This window comes from Onychomys torridus, chromosome 22, assembly GCF_903995425.1.
Source record: "Onychomys torridus chromosome 22, mOncTor1.1, whole genome shotgun sequence".
Lineage (NCBI taxonomy): Eukaryota > Metazoa > Chordata > Mammalia > Rodentia > Cricetidae > Onychomys > Onychomys torridus.
In genome coordinates, this window is record NC_050464.1 from 1,017,654 (window position 1) to 1,031,537 (window position 13,884).

Below are 13,884 nucleotides of genomic sequence, written 5' to 3' on the forward strand. Positions count from 1 at the left end.
CATGACCCGTCACTTTCAACTTGCCTGTATTTTAGCTGAAGCAGCACTCTTTCCGGGTTTAGGCATCTGTTAGCAAATTCCTTAGGAAAAGCAAACTCCATAGCTGCCAGTTTCCACACAATCCACCTGTAGTGATTAGAGACCCAGGCGCTAGAGAGCAGCTTTGGATCCACACCTGGAGTGTCACACAGAGCCCTGCACAAAGAAATACACAACACAATGAAAACACAGAATACCATCGGATCCCACAGCTATCCCTTGTCTCTTCTGCAAAGCCTGCAGTAAGCTTTTGTGAGTATACACTGGGAAGCAGTGTTGTACAACTAAGCTGCTGATGTCTAAGTGCTGAGATTTGCTAATTATGTACCGATATTGAAATATTTCTGTTCATATTTTAGTGCTTTAAAAAAATGTTTTTTTCACTTCCTGTATCCTGATCCCACTCATAATGCTCCTGCACTGGTGTGTCATCCTTGTGCAGGGCCACACTAACCTCTGCCTCGTCCAGTTTCAGTGTATGTGCGGCCGAAGCGAGCTCTAGTGCTAACCTCTTACCATGTACTAAACTACCGTGTGCAAGAGAAAAACGGCACAAGCGGGGAATACCATAAGGAAAGCTCAGTGAACTATTGCTACCGTAATGTATAAGAACATAGCCAATTTCAAAAAACAAAAAAATACACTTCATTAAGTCCCAGGATAAATCACATTCAATTTTCAAAAGATTTCAAAAGAATGTTTAGTGAGCCAAAATACATTTCAAAAGATTCCTGATTTAAAAAAATGACTAGTGACTTTGTAGCTTAAGAGCCATAGAAAAGACAGGAGAGAGGAAAGAGGGCTGGAGAGATGACTCAGTGGTTAAGAGCCCTGGCTACTCTTCAGAGGATCTAGGTTCAATTCCCAGTACCCACATGGTGGCTCACAACCATCCCTAATGAGATCTGATGCCCTCTTCTGGCCTGCAGGCGTACGTGCAGATAGAGCACTCACGTACATTAAAGAGGGGGGAGGGGAAGAGAGGGAGACAGAACAGGCGAAGGTTAACAGAAACCCTCTCTCTGCACACAGCACCTATAAAATTCTTCTTTTCCAGCCTTCCCATCATTGGAGGGGATCAGCCATCCACCGTCTGCCAACTGAACGCCCTTTCCAGCACACAGATCTTCTTTACCAAAATAATCCTGAAGGTCAAACTGAAAATACTCAGCGTTTTTGCTGTTAATGTTTATGCACTCTTTAGACACGCCATACATGTAGAGCTGTACAAAACAATAGAAAAATGTGATAATAATAAATAAAAATCAAATGCAGTCCTAAATATAAACTGAATTTATTCAGAACTTTTCACTTAAATACTAAAACAGTCACTATAAAGCTATTAACTGGTCCAGGAGTATAGCTCATTGATAAAGTGTGTGCTTAGCATGTGAAAAGCACTGGCAGTGAAACACACACACACACGCACACGCACACGGACACTAACCCCCCCTGCACTTAAAGTATAACATTTATAAACAGCTCATGTATCTAAGAGGTGGGCGCACTTTTCTTTCCTCTCTATTATCTCCTCTTGCTAGATGGGCCACCTGCAGCGGCGGGCTGCGCTTCTTCAGCAGTCCAGATAGTAAACTGAGAGCAGCGCAGGTCAGCATGGCCCCTGCACGGGCACACATGCAAATTCACCAAGAGCTCCGTGGTTTTAGCCCACTATGTTGTACAAAGGACATGTGCTAGTGATTTCTCCTAAAGGCAAGGGAGGGGAAGTGCAGGGCACTGCCAGGAGCTTCCTCTCACCCCGCACGCCTAACCACATGTCTGTCCCTCAGGCAGAGTGGCTCTGACCCCTCTCTATGCTCCAGTTCTCTCACCCGACAATGGGAAAAACAAGGGTGCATTTCTCAAAGGGGCTGTGAGGCTGAAGGCAGCCATCACCGAGACAGCTGAGGTGACAAAGCTTCAGTCCACACAGCTAGCACCACTGCTGTTACTTCCAGCCTCTGACTCTGGAATATTCCACAAACAGTAACGTCTTCGCTAGACTCAAACATCAGCACCTCTAGAAACCACAGGGCTATCAGTCACTCACACTTTAAATCGGGGCTGACTCCTCCAATGGCTAGCTCAGAGCGCTTAGGCCACCAAAGCAGGCTGCTCTGAACCGCCAGCAGTTCTGAATCACAGAGGACTTTGGTGAGGGTAAGACATGCCTGGCAGAGGCCAGGGAGGCCACTGCAGGCTGATGAGGAAGCAGAATCGCTTTTCATGTGCTCAGCAGTAATTTGCTCATTCTCTACACAAGACAATTTGCAGATTCTAGCTAGCGGCGTGAGGTTTGCCTTTCACTGTAAAAAGCGTACCTGCTTATGAGAACATGCAGAAGGAACCCGGCCTCCTACTGCGGCCTGCAGAGAGATCCGAGGCAGGGTGGATGACTTTGTAAGATACAGATTGCCTGGCTGTGGACAGAGATGATGCCTTCCTTTCTCTTTAATTCGCATATTCTGTAGGTCTCTGGCATTCTGAAGGCTTGTCATTAAATCTGTTAAAGGACAGTTTGCAAAAGTGAAATGGATCCAAAGTTTAAAAGGCACAGCCTGGCTGGGCACTGGTGGCACATATCTTTAATCCCAGCACTTGGGAGACAGAAGTAGGCGGATCTCTGTGAGTTTGAGGCCAGCCTGGTCTACAGAGCGAGATCCAGAACAGCCAAAGTTACACAAAGAAAACCGGGTCTCCAAAAACCAAATAAACAAACAAACAATAAGTTCGAGCCAGCCACAGAGGTCTTGGACCATGGCCCGAATGGTCCTTTCACTTGGGGACACGCCTCACTCAAGCCCACGCCAGCACTGAGCCCCCAGCACTCTTCTGGCCCCGTGTCCTGACAGCTGCGTCTATCCAATAGCCACACGAGGCTGTTCTTTTTGTGTGTGTGTGGTTTTCCGAGACAGGGTTTCCCTGTGTAGCTTTGCGCCTTTCCTGGAACTCACTCTGTAGCCCAGGCTGGCCTCGAACTCACAGAGATCCGCCTGGCTCTGCCTCCCGAGTGCTGGGATTAAAGGTGTGTGCCACCACCGCCCGGCCAAAGCTGTTCTTTTTTTGAGACAGCGTCTTGCTATGTAGTCCAGGATAGCCTGGAGCTCACAATGCTCCTGACTTAAGACTCTTGAGTGGGGCTGGAGAGATGGCTCAGCTGTTAAAGGCTAGGCTCACAACCAAAAATATAAGACTCTTGAGTGGTGTTATTACAGGTCTGAGTACACATCATGCCTGGTCTTGCAAAACTATTATGTTTGTCTTGTGTGTGCATGGCGTGTGCACACATGCACACATGCATGTGAAGGCCACAGGTTAATATGGAGTGTCTTAACCCATCACTCTCCACTTTGAGACAAGGTCTCTCGCTGTTGCAGAGCTTGCCAATTTGACCAGGCTGGCCAGAGAGCTGCAGGAATCCTCCTGTTTCGGCCCCACTTCAGCACCAGAAGCACATATGTGTGCCACCACACTGGATTTGACACGGGCACTAGAGTCTGAACTGAAGCCCTCAAACTTGTGCAGCAAGCACTACATCCATGGAACCAGTCTCCTAGCCCCTGGCTTTTGTTTACAAAATAAACAAAATAGAAGAAAACAAGAAAGTCTGTAAGTAGTTATTTTTGAAAGAAATCATTAGAACAATTTGAACCTAACCTTTGGTTCAGAAAGCCTGAAATGTTAAAAAAGTTTCTGAAGTGACTAATCACCATAAAAGGGAGGAAATGCTCAGGATAACATTAATAGGAGAACTAGCTAATCCAGTGGTTCTCAACCTGTGGGTCACGACTCCTTTACAAAGGTCTCCTAAGACCAATAGAAAACACAAATATTTAAATTACAATTCATAACAGTAGCAAAATTACAGCTAGCAAGTAGCAACGAAAATAATTAGAGTGGGGTCACCGCACATGAGGAACTAACTGTATGAAAGGGTCGCAGCACTGGGAAGGTTGCAACCACTGCTCTAACCAAAAGGTGAGAACCAGGACTGGCAGACGGCCCAGCAGGTAAGAGTGTACCTGCACAAGCCAGACGGCCCAGTTCAAATCCCAAATTCACAATGGGAGGAGAGAACCAACTCCCCACAGTTGTTTTCTGGCCTCCACATGTGCACTGTGGCTCTTGTACCTGCGCGCACACACAGAAACCAAGATTTAAAAACTTCTGCTGGGCGGTGGTGGCGCACACCTTTAATCCCAGCACTCGGGAGGCAGAGCCAGGAGGATCTCTGTGAGTTCGAGGCCAGCCTGGGCTACAGAGTGAGTTCCAGGACAGGCTCCAAAGCTACACAGAGAAACCCTGTCTCGGAAAAAAAAAAAAAAAAAAAAAAAACAAAAAAAAAAACAAAAACCAACAAAAATCAAAAAACAAAACCAAAAAAACCTTCTGACAAAAACCAGTCAAACAAATGCACTCGCTACCTAAAGGCTCCTCGTCACACTCTGTGAGGGTTCTAGTGGCCTCTTGATGGAAGCTGCCCTTGTTACAGTGGCGGATGTCATTCCCATCTTCACTGTCCCCAGCTCTGCTCTTCTGGTTCTTTCTCTCTGAATTAATATTCTTGCTAGTACAGTGCTCATCTCTGTGCAACTGCGATTTCATCTTGAAAGGAGGGACGAAGACTCTGGCGGACTTGCCGGTGACTGAGCATGGCGTCGTCCCTCCATCTCTCGTGGCAGAGACCGTGTGAGTCAGCAGGAGCGAAACTGTGGCACTGCCTGAGGACTTTTCCAAAGCCGAGCGCACAGCAGGCTGCCCTTTAGACAGAAGTCCTTGAGCAGGAGCGGGAAAAAGCACACTCTGCGATTCTTGCCTTTCTTTACTTGAGCTGCATTGGACAGAGAGTAAAGTCTGCCTGTTTGTCAGGAAATATGAGCGTGTATGCGTGCCCGCGTGCGTGCGTGCGTGCGTGCGTTGAGCCTGTGCACTGTGCACTCTCAGCATGTGGCCCTCCCGCTCTGCACAGCACTCTCCTCTTACTGCCTCCATCCGCCTACCTCTGTGTGCGCGCGCGCGCGCGCGTGTGTGTGTGTGTGTGTGTGTGTGTGTGTGTGTGTGTGTGTGTGCGCGTGCGCGTGTGTGTGTGTGTGGGGGGGGGGGCTGCCAGTAATTCAGTCTTCCAGTTTCCAATCCAACCTCTCTTTTCTCTCCTCCAGCTATCTACACATGTTCCAGCACACATTTCTAATTCATTCTAAATGAATCAGAGCTCAACATGAAAAAACAAAAATTACCCTTTTCCTAAAATATACTAAATTTATACTAAAATTTAAAAAAAAAATTATACATCTTACCAGAAGGGTGCACAGGTAACCGGCTCTAGAGACACATGGTGCGTGAACAATCTTCTGTCTTTTATTGTGCCTAAAAAACCCCACTCTACAGTATTAGTGGAAGGTAGAAGGTTTTAGATGCCATTTGTTTATTACATATTACTAGAAATGTTCACAAAATTCTATAGACATTGAAGTTTCCAATGCACATTATGGATATTTAACAAGTAATTATTGACTATACTTAATTTGCAAACATAACTATAAACCAGATAATCCGCATTTCAAACCTCAGAGAAATCAGCTTTAAACCTAGTACAGTGGTGCTTGCAACCGTTACAGTTAGCTAATGGCCAGCGTTAGTATCAACTCTAATGTTGGGATTTATGAAGGTTCGGAAGCAAAGCTGTAGATAGTACTCATTCTAATACGTAATTTAGAGCTATTAGACCTCCAGTTTGTTCACTAATTGGGGATTAGCCGAATAAACTGGGCTAGTCACACCATCCAGAATGTAACTATGTATCCATGCAAATGAACAGGAAAGACATTTACATGGTCATTAAGCAGCATTCCATCTAGCTTTACAGAGGGGCAGTATCATAGTCAGTGAGGCTTATCTGAGGCACGATTATAGCTAACTGAAAACTTTTCCCAATATCTTGCCATGACAACTTGAAATATAGTTGGCACTGGTAACTCCATATTTCTCTATGGAGACTGTCAAAACAACACCAACACAAAAGAAAAAAAAACAGCATTCCCCCAAAAAGCAAACAAAGTACAATAATGCAGACAGATGTTCTTAGGGACCGCCTATAAGAATCAACTGAAAACCACTGAGAAAAGGTGGGGAGACTGGAAAACAGCGTGGAGTGTGACTGGGTAGATTAAAGACTCCTCCAAGTCTACCTTTCCACAGATTCATGAATGAGTTATGCAAATGTTTGCTTGTTCATGTAAGATTACAGAATAACAAACCTGGGTTGGAGAGATGCCTCAGCACTGCCTGCACCCGCTGAGGACCAGGGTTCAATTCCCACCACCTACATGGTGACTCACAACTGTCTCCAGGCACAGGGGATCTGAGGCTTTCTTCTGGCCTCTACACACACGGTGCACATATATATATATACAGGCAAAATGCCCATACACATTAAAAATAAAACAAAACAAACAAAAAACCAAAGGAACCCCCCCAAATCCTAAAGCTGGAAACAACTGAACTTGGCCTATCGGTTCCGCACATGCAGAACTGTCCTGACTGACATCTGAATACGGCACGATGACGATGACACAGCTTTAAGGATTTATAACATAAGGACAAAAACAGCAAAGGATTCTTATGTCTCCATATATACATGTCGCGAATTTGAAACTATACGTCTCTTCTGTGGGAAGGCGCGTATCAGGGGTGGCCTATGGAACAGAGGGCGAGTGCCCACACTGCTCTTCAAAGGACCTGCTCTCAGCACTGTTACGTATGTGTGTTCACTGTCCGAGAACCTCTGCACTCCTGGTAAACCTTCCTACAGACGCCCGTCTATCTCAAGACAGTCTACCTCAGTTGGCCTGAGACTCAGCACCTACTTGTTCTGGCCAGAGCATGGCCACGGGCACCTGAGAGAATGAGAAGAGACCAGTTACTCAGACTTTCGACTTTCTAGAAGAGCTGACTCTACTCGTTAGTGTGTGTGTGTGCGCGCGCGCGTGCACATGTGTGATGGTGTGCAGGTGAAGATGACAGGACAACTTTTGGAAGTCAGTCTGTCCTTCTAAAATGTGAGTCACAGGGATTGAACTCACGACACCAGCTGGACAATTTCGCCAGCCCGAGGTCCTTTTAAAACAAATGAAATAAGGTTATGACTACAAGGAGGGCGGCAACAGTATTTTAGGGAAGTTTGTATCTGGCTGGTAAGCAAGACTTTTCAGACTAAGAAGTAATGTCCTTGACAAAAGTGGGTAATGTTGGATAATAAAAGTTGTCAACCTGGAGCTGGGGAGATGACGCATGGGTGCTGACTGCTCTCGCACAGGACCTTGAGTTCAGTTCCCAGCACACAACTCAAGGTACCTCCACTCCGGGGGAACCTGATGGCCCTGGCCTCCTCAGGCACTGCAGTCATATGCACAGACAGACTCCTGCACAGGCACACATACACACAACAAATGTTCTTTGTTGAAAAAAAAAAAAAAAAGAAAGTCAAAAGATTGTAGTAGACTAAGAGGAGAAGAATCAACTGTAGGTAGTGAGTTGAAAAATGGAGTCAAATCAGAATTTAAAAATGCCCACGGGCGGTGGTGGCGCACGCCTGTAATCCCAGCACTCGGGAGGCAGAGGCAGGTGGATCTCTGTGAGTTCGAGGCCAGCCTGGGCTACAGAGTGAGATCCAGGACAGCCACCAAAACTACAGAGCAACCCTGTCTCAAAAAAACCAAAAGAAAAGACTGCCTTTGACAAACTGCTCTAAGTCGCTTAGCAGTTTCATTACGTTTAGTCATATTTCATAAGCAGCCTACCCTTGACAATTAGCTCTCTCGGTACCCTGCTAGGCATCATGGATGAACCATCCTGTAACAAATCAGGCGGACATGAAACATGAAATCACTCTGTAGACACAGGAACTACGAGAGAGTTTAAGAGTAGCAGCGGAGCCCTTGTTGAGGGGTCGGAATGAAAACAAACTTACCATCTGGAGCACTTTTTGAAGGCGTTAAGGATTTTCTTCGATTTTCTATTATCCTGTCAAATTCATTTAACAAACTTCTTTTAATTGGGGGTTGTCCTAAAAAGAAAATTCCATACATGCTTGTGGTTATGCCAGTTTTACTTTTTAGAAGCCCAGATTTCATTTTCTAACACTAAAAGTACTGACTCATCCATGTCAAGCAATGCAGAAGAAACCAAACCCCACAGTTTAAGTCTTGTTAAATTTGCTCACACAGAGTGGAACCTGTAGACTACTTGATGAGGTGAACCTGTGTCTGGCAGGGAGGCGTGTCGTGAGCTGACTTCCAGCTCGCCCCCGCCCATGGGGCTAGAGAAGAGGACAGACGGGCAACCCGAGGCCACAGCTTGTTTCAATCCTCCTCACGGGGTGTTAGTGTTGACATCTATCCTGACTGTAGTGTCGACTGCCTCCATACCTAAGATTCCTTAAGGCCATCCTCCTGTTCAGGTTCCTGAATGCTGGGATGACAGCTATCAAATATCAAACCCGGCAGGACTAAGCACAACTCTGTCTAACTACACTTTACTACGGAGAGGGACACAGGCTCAGAGAAATGAGCTGACATGAGGGTACTGTAACTAAGCAGTACCCAGAACTCAGGAAGTCACAGGGCTAGTCTAGAAACTAGCTGCTAACTGCCACACACAGGAAATGGTAACATTACTCCAGCTTTGTGGAAAATCAAACTTCTTAGCATAATTTCTCAACTACTAGCAATCTCTAAAAATACACTAAAGAGCCTTAAAATATAACCTGTTGGTACAGACTTATAGATATCAAGTGCAAAATCACTGTCCTCCAAACTCTACAAAGAAAAAAGGTCTTTAACACTGTAGCCCATGAGACGACTGAGACCGGAACCCTTGAGCCCAGTAGAAGTGAATCCTTACCAACTGCACCGTCAGCCACTCCTCTTCTCTTCCTAGTTCTGGGGTTTAACAGAGCCTCGTTCTGGGGGCAGGTAAACAGAGAGAATTTGGCATGACTTGGCTCAGAATCCGTCAGCTCATCATCTTCCATAAAAGCTTTGGCAATCTCCACTGCTTCTGTTTCAAAACAGTTCTCTGGCTCTCTAGCGTAAGTAGAGCTGGCCGGAACATCACAAAAAGCTTCCGTTTTACTGGTTTCTGTTTTTATGTTTTGAGGTAAGGTTTGTTCTTTTTCCAGGAGATAAGCCTTCTTAAGGGACACTCTGGTTCCTAATGCCGACTGTGTGTCTTCCTTAAACTGAGAGAGTTGGGGAGAAACTTCAACAGAATGAGTATTGTCTAAAGAACCACTTTCTTTATAGTTATTTGGTAAACTGAATTTATCATCGTAGGTTTTCTGCAACTTAGAGTTTACAGGGTATTCTGGGGTTCTCTTTCCAACACAAGGTTGAGGAAGTATTTTTGATACATCTTCAGATGTAGGTGGATGCTGGAGAGTATGTTCAGTCCTGATCAAATCAAATTCCTCTAACATTCCCTTAACTTTGTTTAAGGCACTTTCTGAAACTGTGACTCGTTTTCCCCCTGCTGTACTGAATCCAGAGAATACAGAGGAATTGACATTGCTTGGGAAGGGTTTGGGGAGTGCCGGTACAGCCTCGGGGTTAGGCACCACGGAGCTTTCCCTTCTCCCAGAGTGGTCCAGAGACCCCCTGGAAGGCGACGGCTCAGCACCACCGTCCACCTTGGAGAACACTCGCCTCGCCTTTTCTAATGAAGCATTTGATACCTGTACAGTTTTTCCACTTGCAGTGCTAAAAACCCCACAACTGCCTGAAGAACAGGTTGTCCGGGGAAGCTCCCTTATAGATGTACACCTATCCCAAGCTCCCAAATTAACAGGAGGTATTTGAGCTCTCTCCAGTCCACACACACTTGGCTTATGCTGTAAAATTTGTTCATTTTGGGCACAAACAAAAGTCTTAGGTGAGTTTATATAGTCATCATCTAAAGAGCTAGAACATATAAAATCCTCTGAATTATCCAATGCTTTAGGACAGCTTGTCTGGCAAGAATCTGGTTTACTCTGTGTGTTTTGTTTAACTGTTTTATCCCAGTTATCTGTGGGTATCTCTTTCACTGTTTTTACGGTGTCTTGCGAATGAGCTGGAATGACCGCAGCTGGGCTTAGTGTACAGCTCCTTGAATGTGGAGGAGCCCAGTCAATGGCTGCATTTTTCTTTGCACATTGTGAAGAGTCAGTCTCAAGTTTCTGAACACAGACATCTTCATTTGCAGTTTGTGGGTGTGTACTTGCTTCTTTTGTAGCAGACACACTGGGGAAAATGGCTTTGTCTTCAGCTCTCTTCATGTCTGGCTGAGTATCAGAATCAACCTTGTTTTTTGAGAAATATCCCGAGTCATTACGCATGTTATCACAATGACAAAAACTAGAATGGGCTGGACAGCTGTGACACACGCTAGGGTCACCAAAGAGAGCTGAAGCTCGATTTTCAGAGACACGGTTTGTATCAACTTCATTTCTGATACTGTCTAAAGGATGCTCACACAAGGCATTTCCAGCATAGCCTTCAGTGCTTTCCTGTACACATTCAATTCCTGCAGCGTTTCTTTTTTCAGGCTTATCATCCCGTCCTTCTCTGAGCCCTCTTCTGCCTTTGGAGAGAGAGGACTCAATGACACAAGTTTCTCTACCATGTCCTGTATCACATGCCAGCACAGCATCCTCGGTGACGGAGTGGGACGACTGACTCCCGCACCAGGTTGTAGGACTTTGTTCTATTTCCCTGTCTGTGTTTCCATGAGCTTCAGCTTTAGAAGAGGTACCAGCTGATGTTCTGAGATCTGCAGTCTGCCTACACAGATGATCACTCTGCGTGGGTAGCACTGCAGCCTCCTTAGAGACGGAGCTCTTCTGCATTTCTTCACACTTTGAGACGGGTATTTCAATTCTCTCACATGCTAATGTAAGCCCTTCTTTGGAGTTCTCTCTGTCCTTCAAGGGTTTTGATCCTTGATGACTAAAACTGGTGGTCTTCCTAACATATTGTGTCTCATCAAAAAGGTTTTTCACTTTGTCCAAAGATTCTTGTGTAATTCTGACTTTTTTCCCACTAGCTGTATGAAAACCCAATGGCGTAGGTTCTCTGATACTTTCTATTTCCCATTCAGGACGCTGCTGGTGAGTTGGTAGTTGACTGACAGTCCCAACTGGGAAACGTTCTTCAAATACCTTTTTAATACTGGTAGTTTCCTTGGGACATGAAATATCCATTTTGTTTTTACTTTTGCCACAATGAAATTTAGAATTCAAAGAATCTGAAATGATGATCAGTCCTTCTGTTTCTTGATTTAAAATATTCAGACTTTTATTTAATGACTCCTCGGAGACTCTGATATCTTTCCCACTTGCAGTCTGGAAGGATATATTAAAATCTTTCATACTCTGTTCCCTCTTACCTGAAGGTAATTGTTCTTTATCTGAAGATTGAATATAGCACGTTTCCTCAGCTTTCATGACTTCCAAACATGTTAGATCTGACACACATTCCTTAATTTGAGTGGTTGCCTCCCTCACATCCTGGGTACAGGACTCAGGATACTTGTTGCACTGATCAGCAGCCCGTGGTGAAGCACTGTCGTCCTTGTGAACTGTGCCCCTTGTACCGGATTCCCTACCCTCAGAGCGCTCTACTTTATAAGTGCTTCTCTGAGCACCGGTCGAGCTGTTAGCTCCACATTTGGTCTTTCTTGCATCATTTTCAGGGCTTTTGTCAACAAAGGTCCCAGTAGTCATTTCAGTAGGATTGTGTGATGTCACTTGGCACTCACTAGTCTTCCCTTCAAAACTTTTATCACTGTTTTGTTTCTTTATCTTGAACATTGCAGCAACAGAATCATGATGCGCACTTGAAGAGAAAGCTCTGGGGTCTGCTTTGGCAGAAGTCTCCTCACTGATATTTTCAATGTCACTGAACAGATTCACAGCTTTCTGCAGAGCCTCACTAGACACACTAAGCTTTGTGCCACGAGCAGAGTGAAATCCCCCGAACGCCATTTCATTGACGTTCGTTAGAAAACGAGATGTACTTTTGTTACAATTGGCTTTCAACAGGCAAGGGAAGCTTTGTCTACCTCCAACAGAACCTTCATCACATTTCCTGCTGTGATCTGTCTGAACTACAGAGGAGGAGGAGGGAGCCCTTGTGAGATGAAGATCAGTATCTTCCCACTCCTCAGAAGCGGTTCGCATGGCAACTGTCTGGTTTCCAGGCACTTTAGGTGTATTATTCTGTGCTACATGGCTTGGCTTTCTGAACTGTGTGAATTCAAACTGACTTCCTGATTCTTCCAAGATAGTAGAAAGTTCTGTAATTTCTGCCTTTTGGCTGGGCGTTAAATTGTGATTCGAATGAAAATCTTGCTTTGAAGATAACATCTGAGGTGATGTGTGAGTATCTTCACCAGAACCAGATGCCCCACGCTGAGAACGTGCAGACATGGCAGTAACTGGCTGCAGATCTAATGTGTAAGGTTCACTCAGTCTCTCCTGGTTGGCTAACGGTCCGGCATTAATGTCAATACAAGCTAACCTAGTGGGATACTGCTCTTCAATGTCTTTGAAGAACATTTTGCTTTTCTTGATATTATGTTCTGAAAGTTTTATTTCTTTATTGGAAGCTGTTCTGAAGCTACCTCCAAAATTATAGCTAAAAACTGGATCCAAGAATCCTGACCATTTGTCTGTATACTCATTGGTCCCATCTGATTTCACATCCAATGAGGAATTCAACTTTAACCCCTTGTCTGCAGTTCCTCTCAGATGCTGCTCTCTGGTATTTCTACTCTTCTTTGAACAAGCATGGACCAGAGCTGAGGAATCTGAGGCTTTTGTAATCAAGGCATGGGCTGCTTGCTCATCACCTATGTCTCCAGCTACTGCTGTGGGAGAGTTCTTGAGATTAGGCCCATTTGCATGACTGAGGTCGTCCTGCAGTTCCATGGGACTTCCTAAAGCAGTCTTATTACTTTCATGAGTTACTTGAAAGGCAAAATTACTCTCATTGTCTGGGAAAAGTTCAGAACTTATATTGACTGCTACTTCGGAAATAAAAAGCGTTTCTTCTAGTTCCTTTTTTATAACTGCCAGATTTGTTTTCTGACTGAACTGAGACTTCACTGGAGGGGACGCTTCTGTTATATATTTTCCAGGGGGCAGGAGCTCTGGGGTTTTAGAATTTTCACTTAGGACGAGTATTTTACTTCCCTGCAAGGGAATGTTTTTGCTTAATTCACTATTATCTTTACAGCTCTCACACTGCAGCTTCTCTGGCATTTTACACGACACTCTTCCTCTAGAAACCACAGCTGCCTTTGACAGAGGCACCTTCAAGCTGGGAGTTACTTTAAGAGTACTTGTGCTGTTGTGGCCACTGGCAGGGTCTTCCTGTAATGCAGAGCTAATGCTGCTGGGCTGCTCTGCTGCATGCTGCCCTGCAGGATGACATGCTGACACCAGGACGCTTTCTTTTCCACCGGAAACTTCTGGACTCTTCTGATCATCTTCACACTGTGTCTCTGGCAAGCACGACAGACAATCAGTTTCCAGGGCTATGCACGGCTGCAGCTTTTCTCCACTGACTACTGCTGCTTTGCAATTGAGATCCTGAGCTATCAACGTGTTAGTGTAACTACTTTCTGTATTGGAGGCAGTCACAAAAGAGTGGGTCAAGGACAAAGACGGCTCTTCAGGGTCATCCGGCAAACAGCTTTCTTTGACAGAAGAATCTGATAAACCTAAACGTAAGAACACAGAGTTAAAGAACTACTAATGGCAGGCACTCAATGCTTTTACCGTGTTAAAGTGTTAAAGTAAGAAGCACA

The 13,884-nt window shown here is 45.1% G+C and overlaps 1 protein-coding gene and 1 non-coding gene across 2 annotated transcripts in view; one reads left to right on the forward strand and one right to left on the reverse strand.

Moving 5' to 3' along the window:
• Window positions 1–13,884, reverse strand: part of Brca2 (BRCA2 DNA repair associated) — a 42,318-nt gene that overhangs the window by 14,457 nt on the left and 13,977 nt on the right. The window contains exons 11-17 of the mRNA XM_036171913.1: window positions 8,941–13,797; window positions 8,009–8,104; window positions 5,337–5,406; window positions 4,464–4,870; window positions 2,361–2,542; window positions 1,075–1,262; window positions 25–195 (exon numbers count right to left, since the gene is read on the reverse strand). Coding sequence (XP_036027806.1) covers window positions 25–195; window positions 1,075–1,262; window positions 2,361–2,542; window positions 4,464–4,870; window positions 5,337–5,406; window positions 8,009–8,104; window positions 8,941–13,797 — 5,971 coding nt within the window. The remainder of the gene's footprint in view (window positions 1–24; window positions 196–1,074; window positions 1,263–2,360; window positions 2,543–4,463; window positions 4,871–5,336; window positions 5,407–8,008; window positions 8,105–8,940; window positions 13,798–13,884) is intronic.
• On the forward strand, window positions 5,896–6,035 carry LOC118572826. Its single transcript, XR_004943526.1, has one exon. It is a non-coding gene; the product is annotated as a U4 spliceosomal RNA (small nuclear RNA).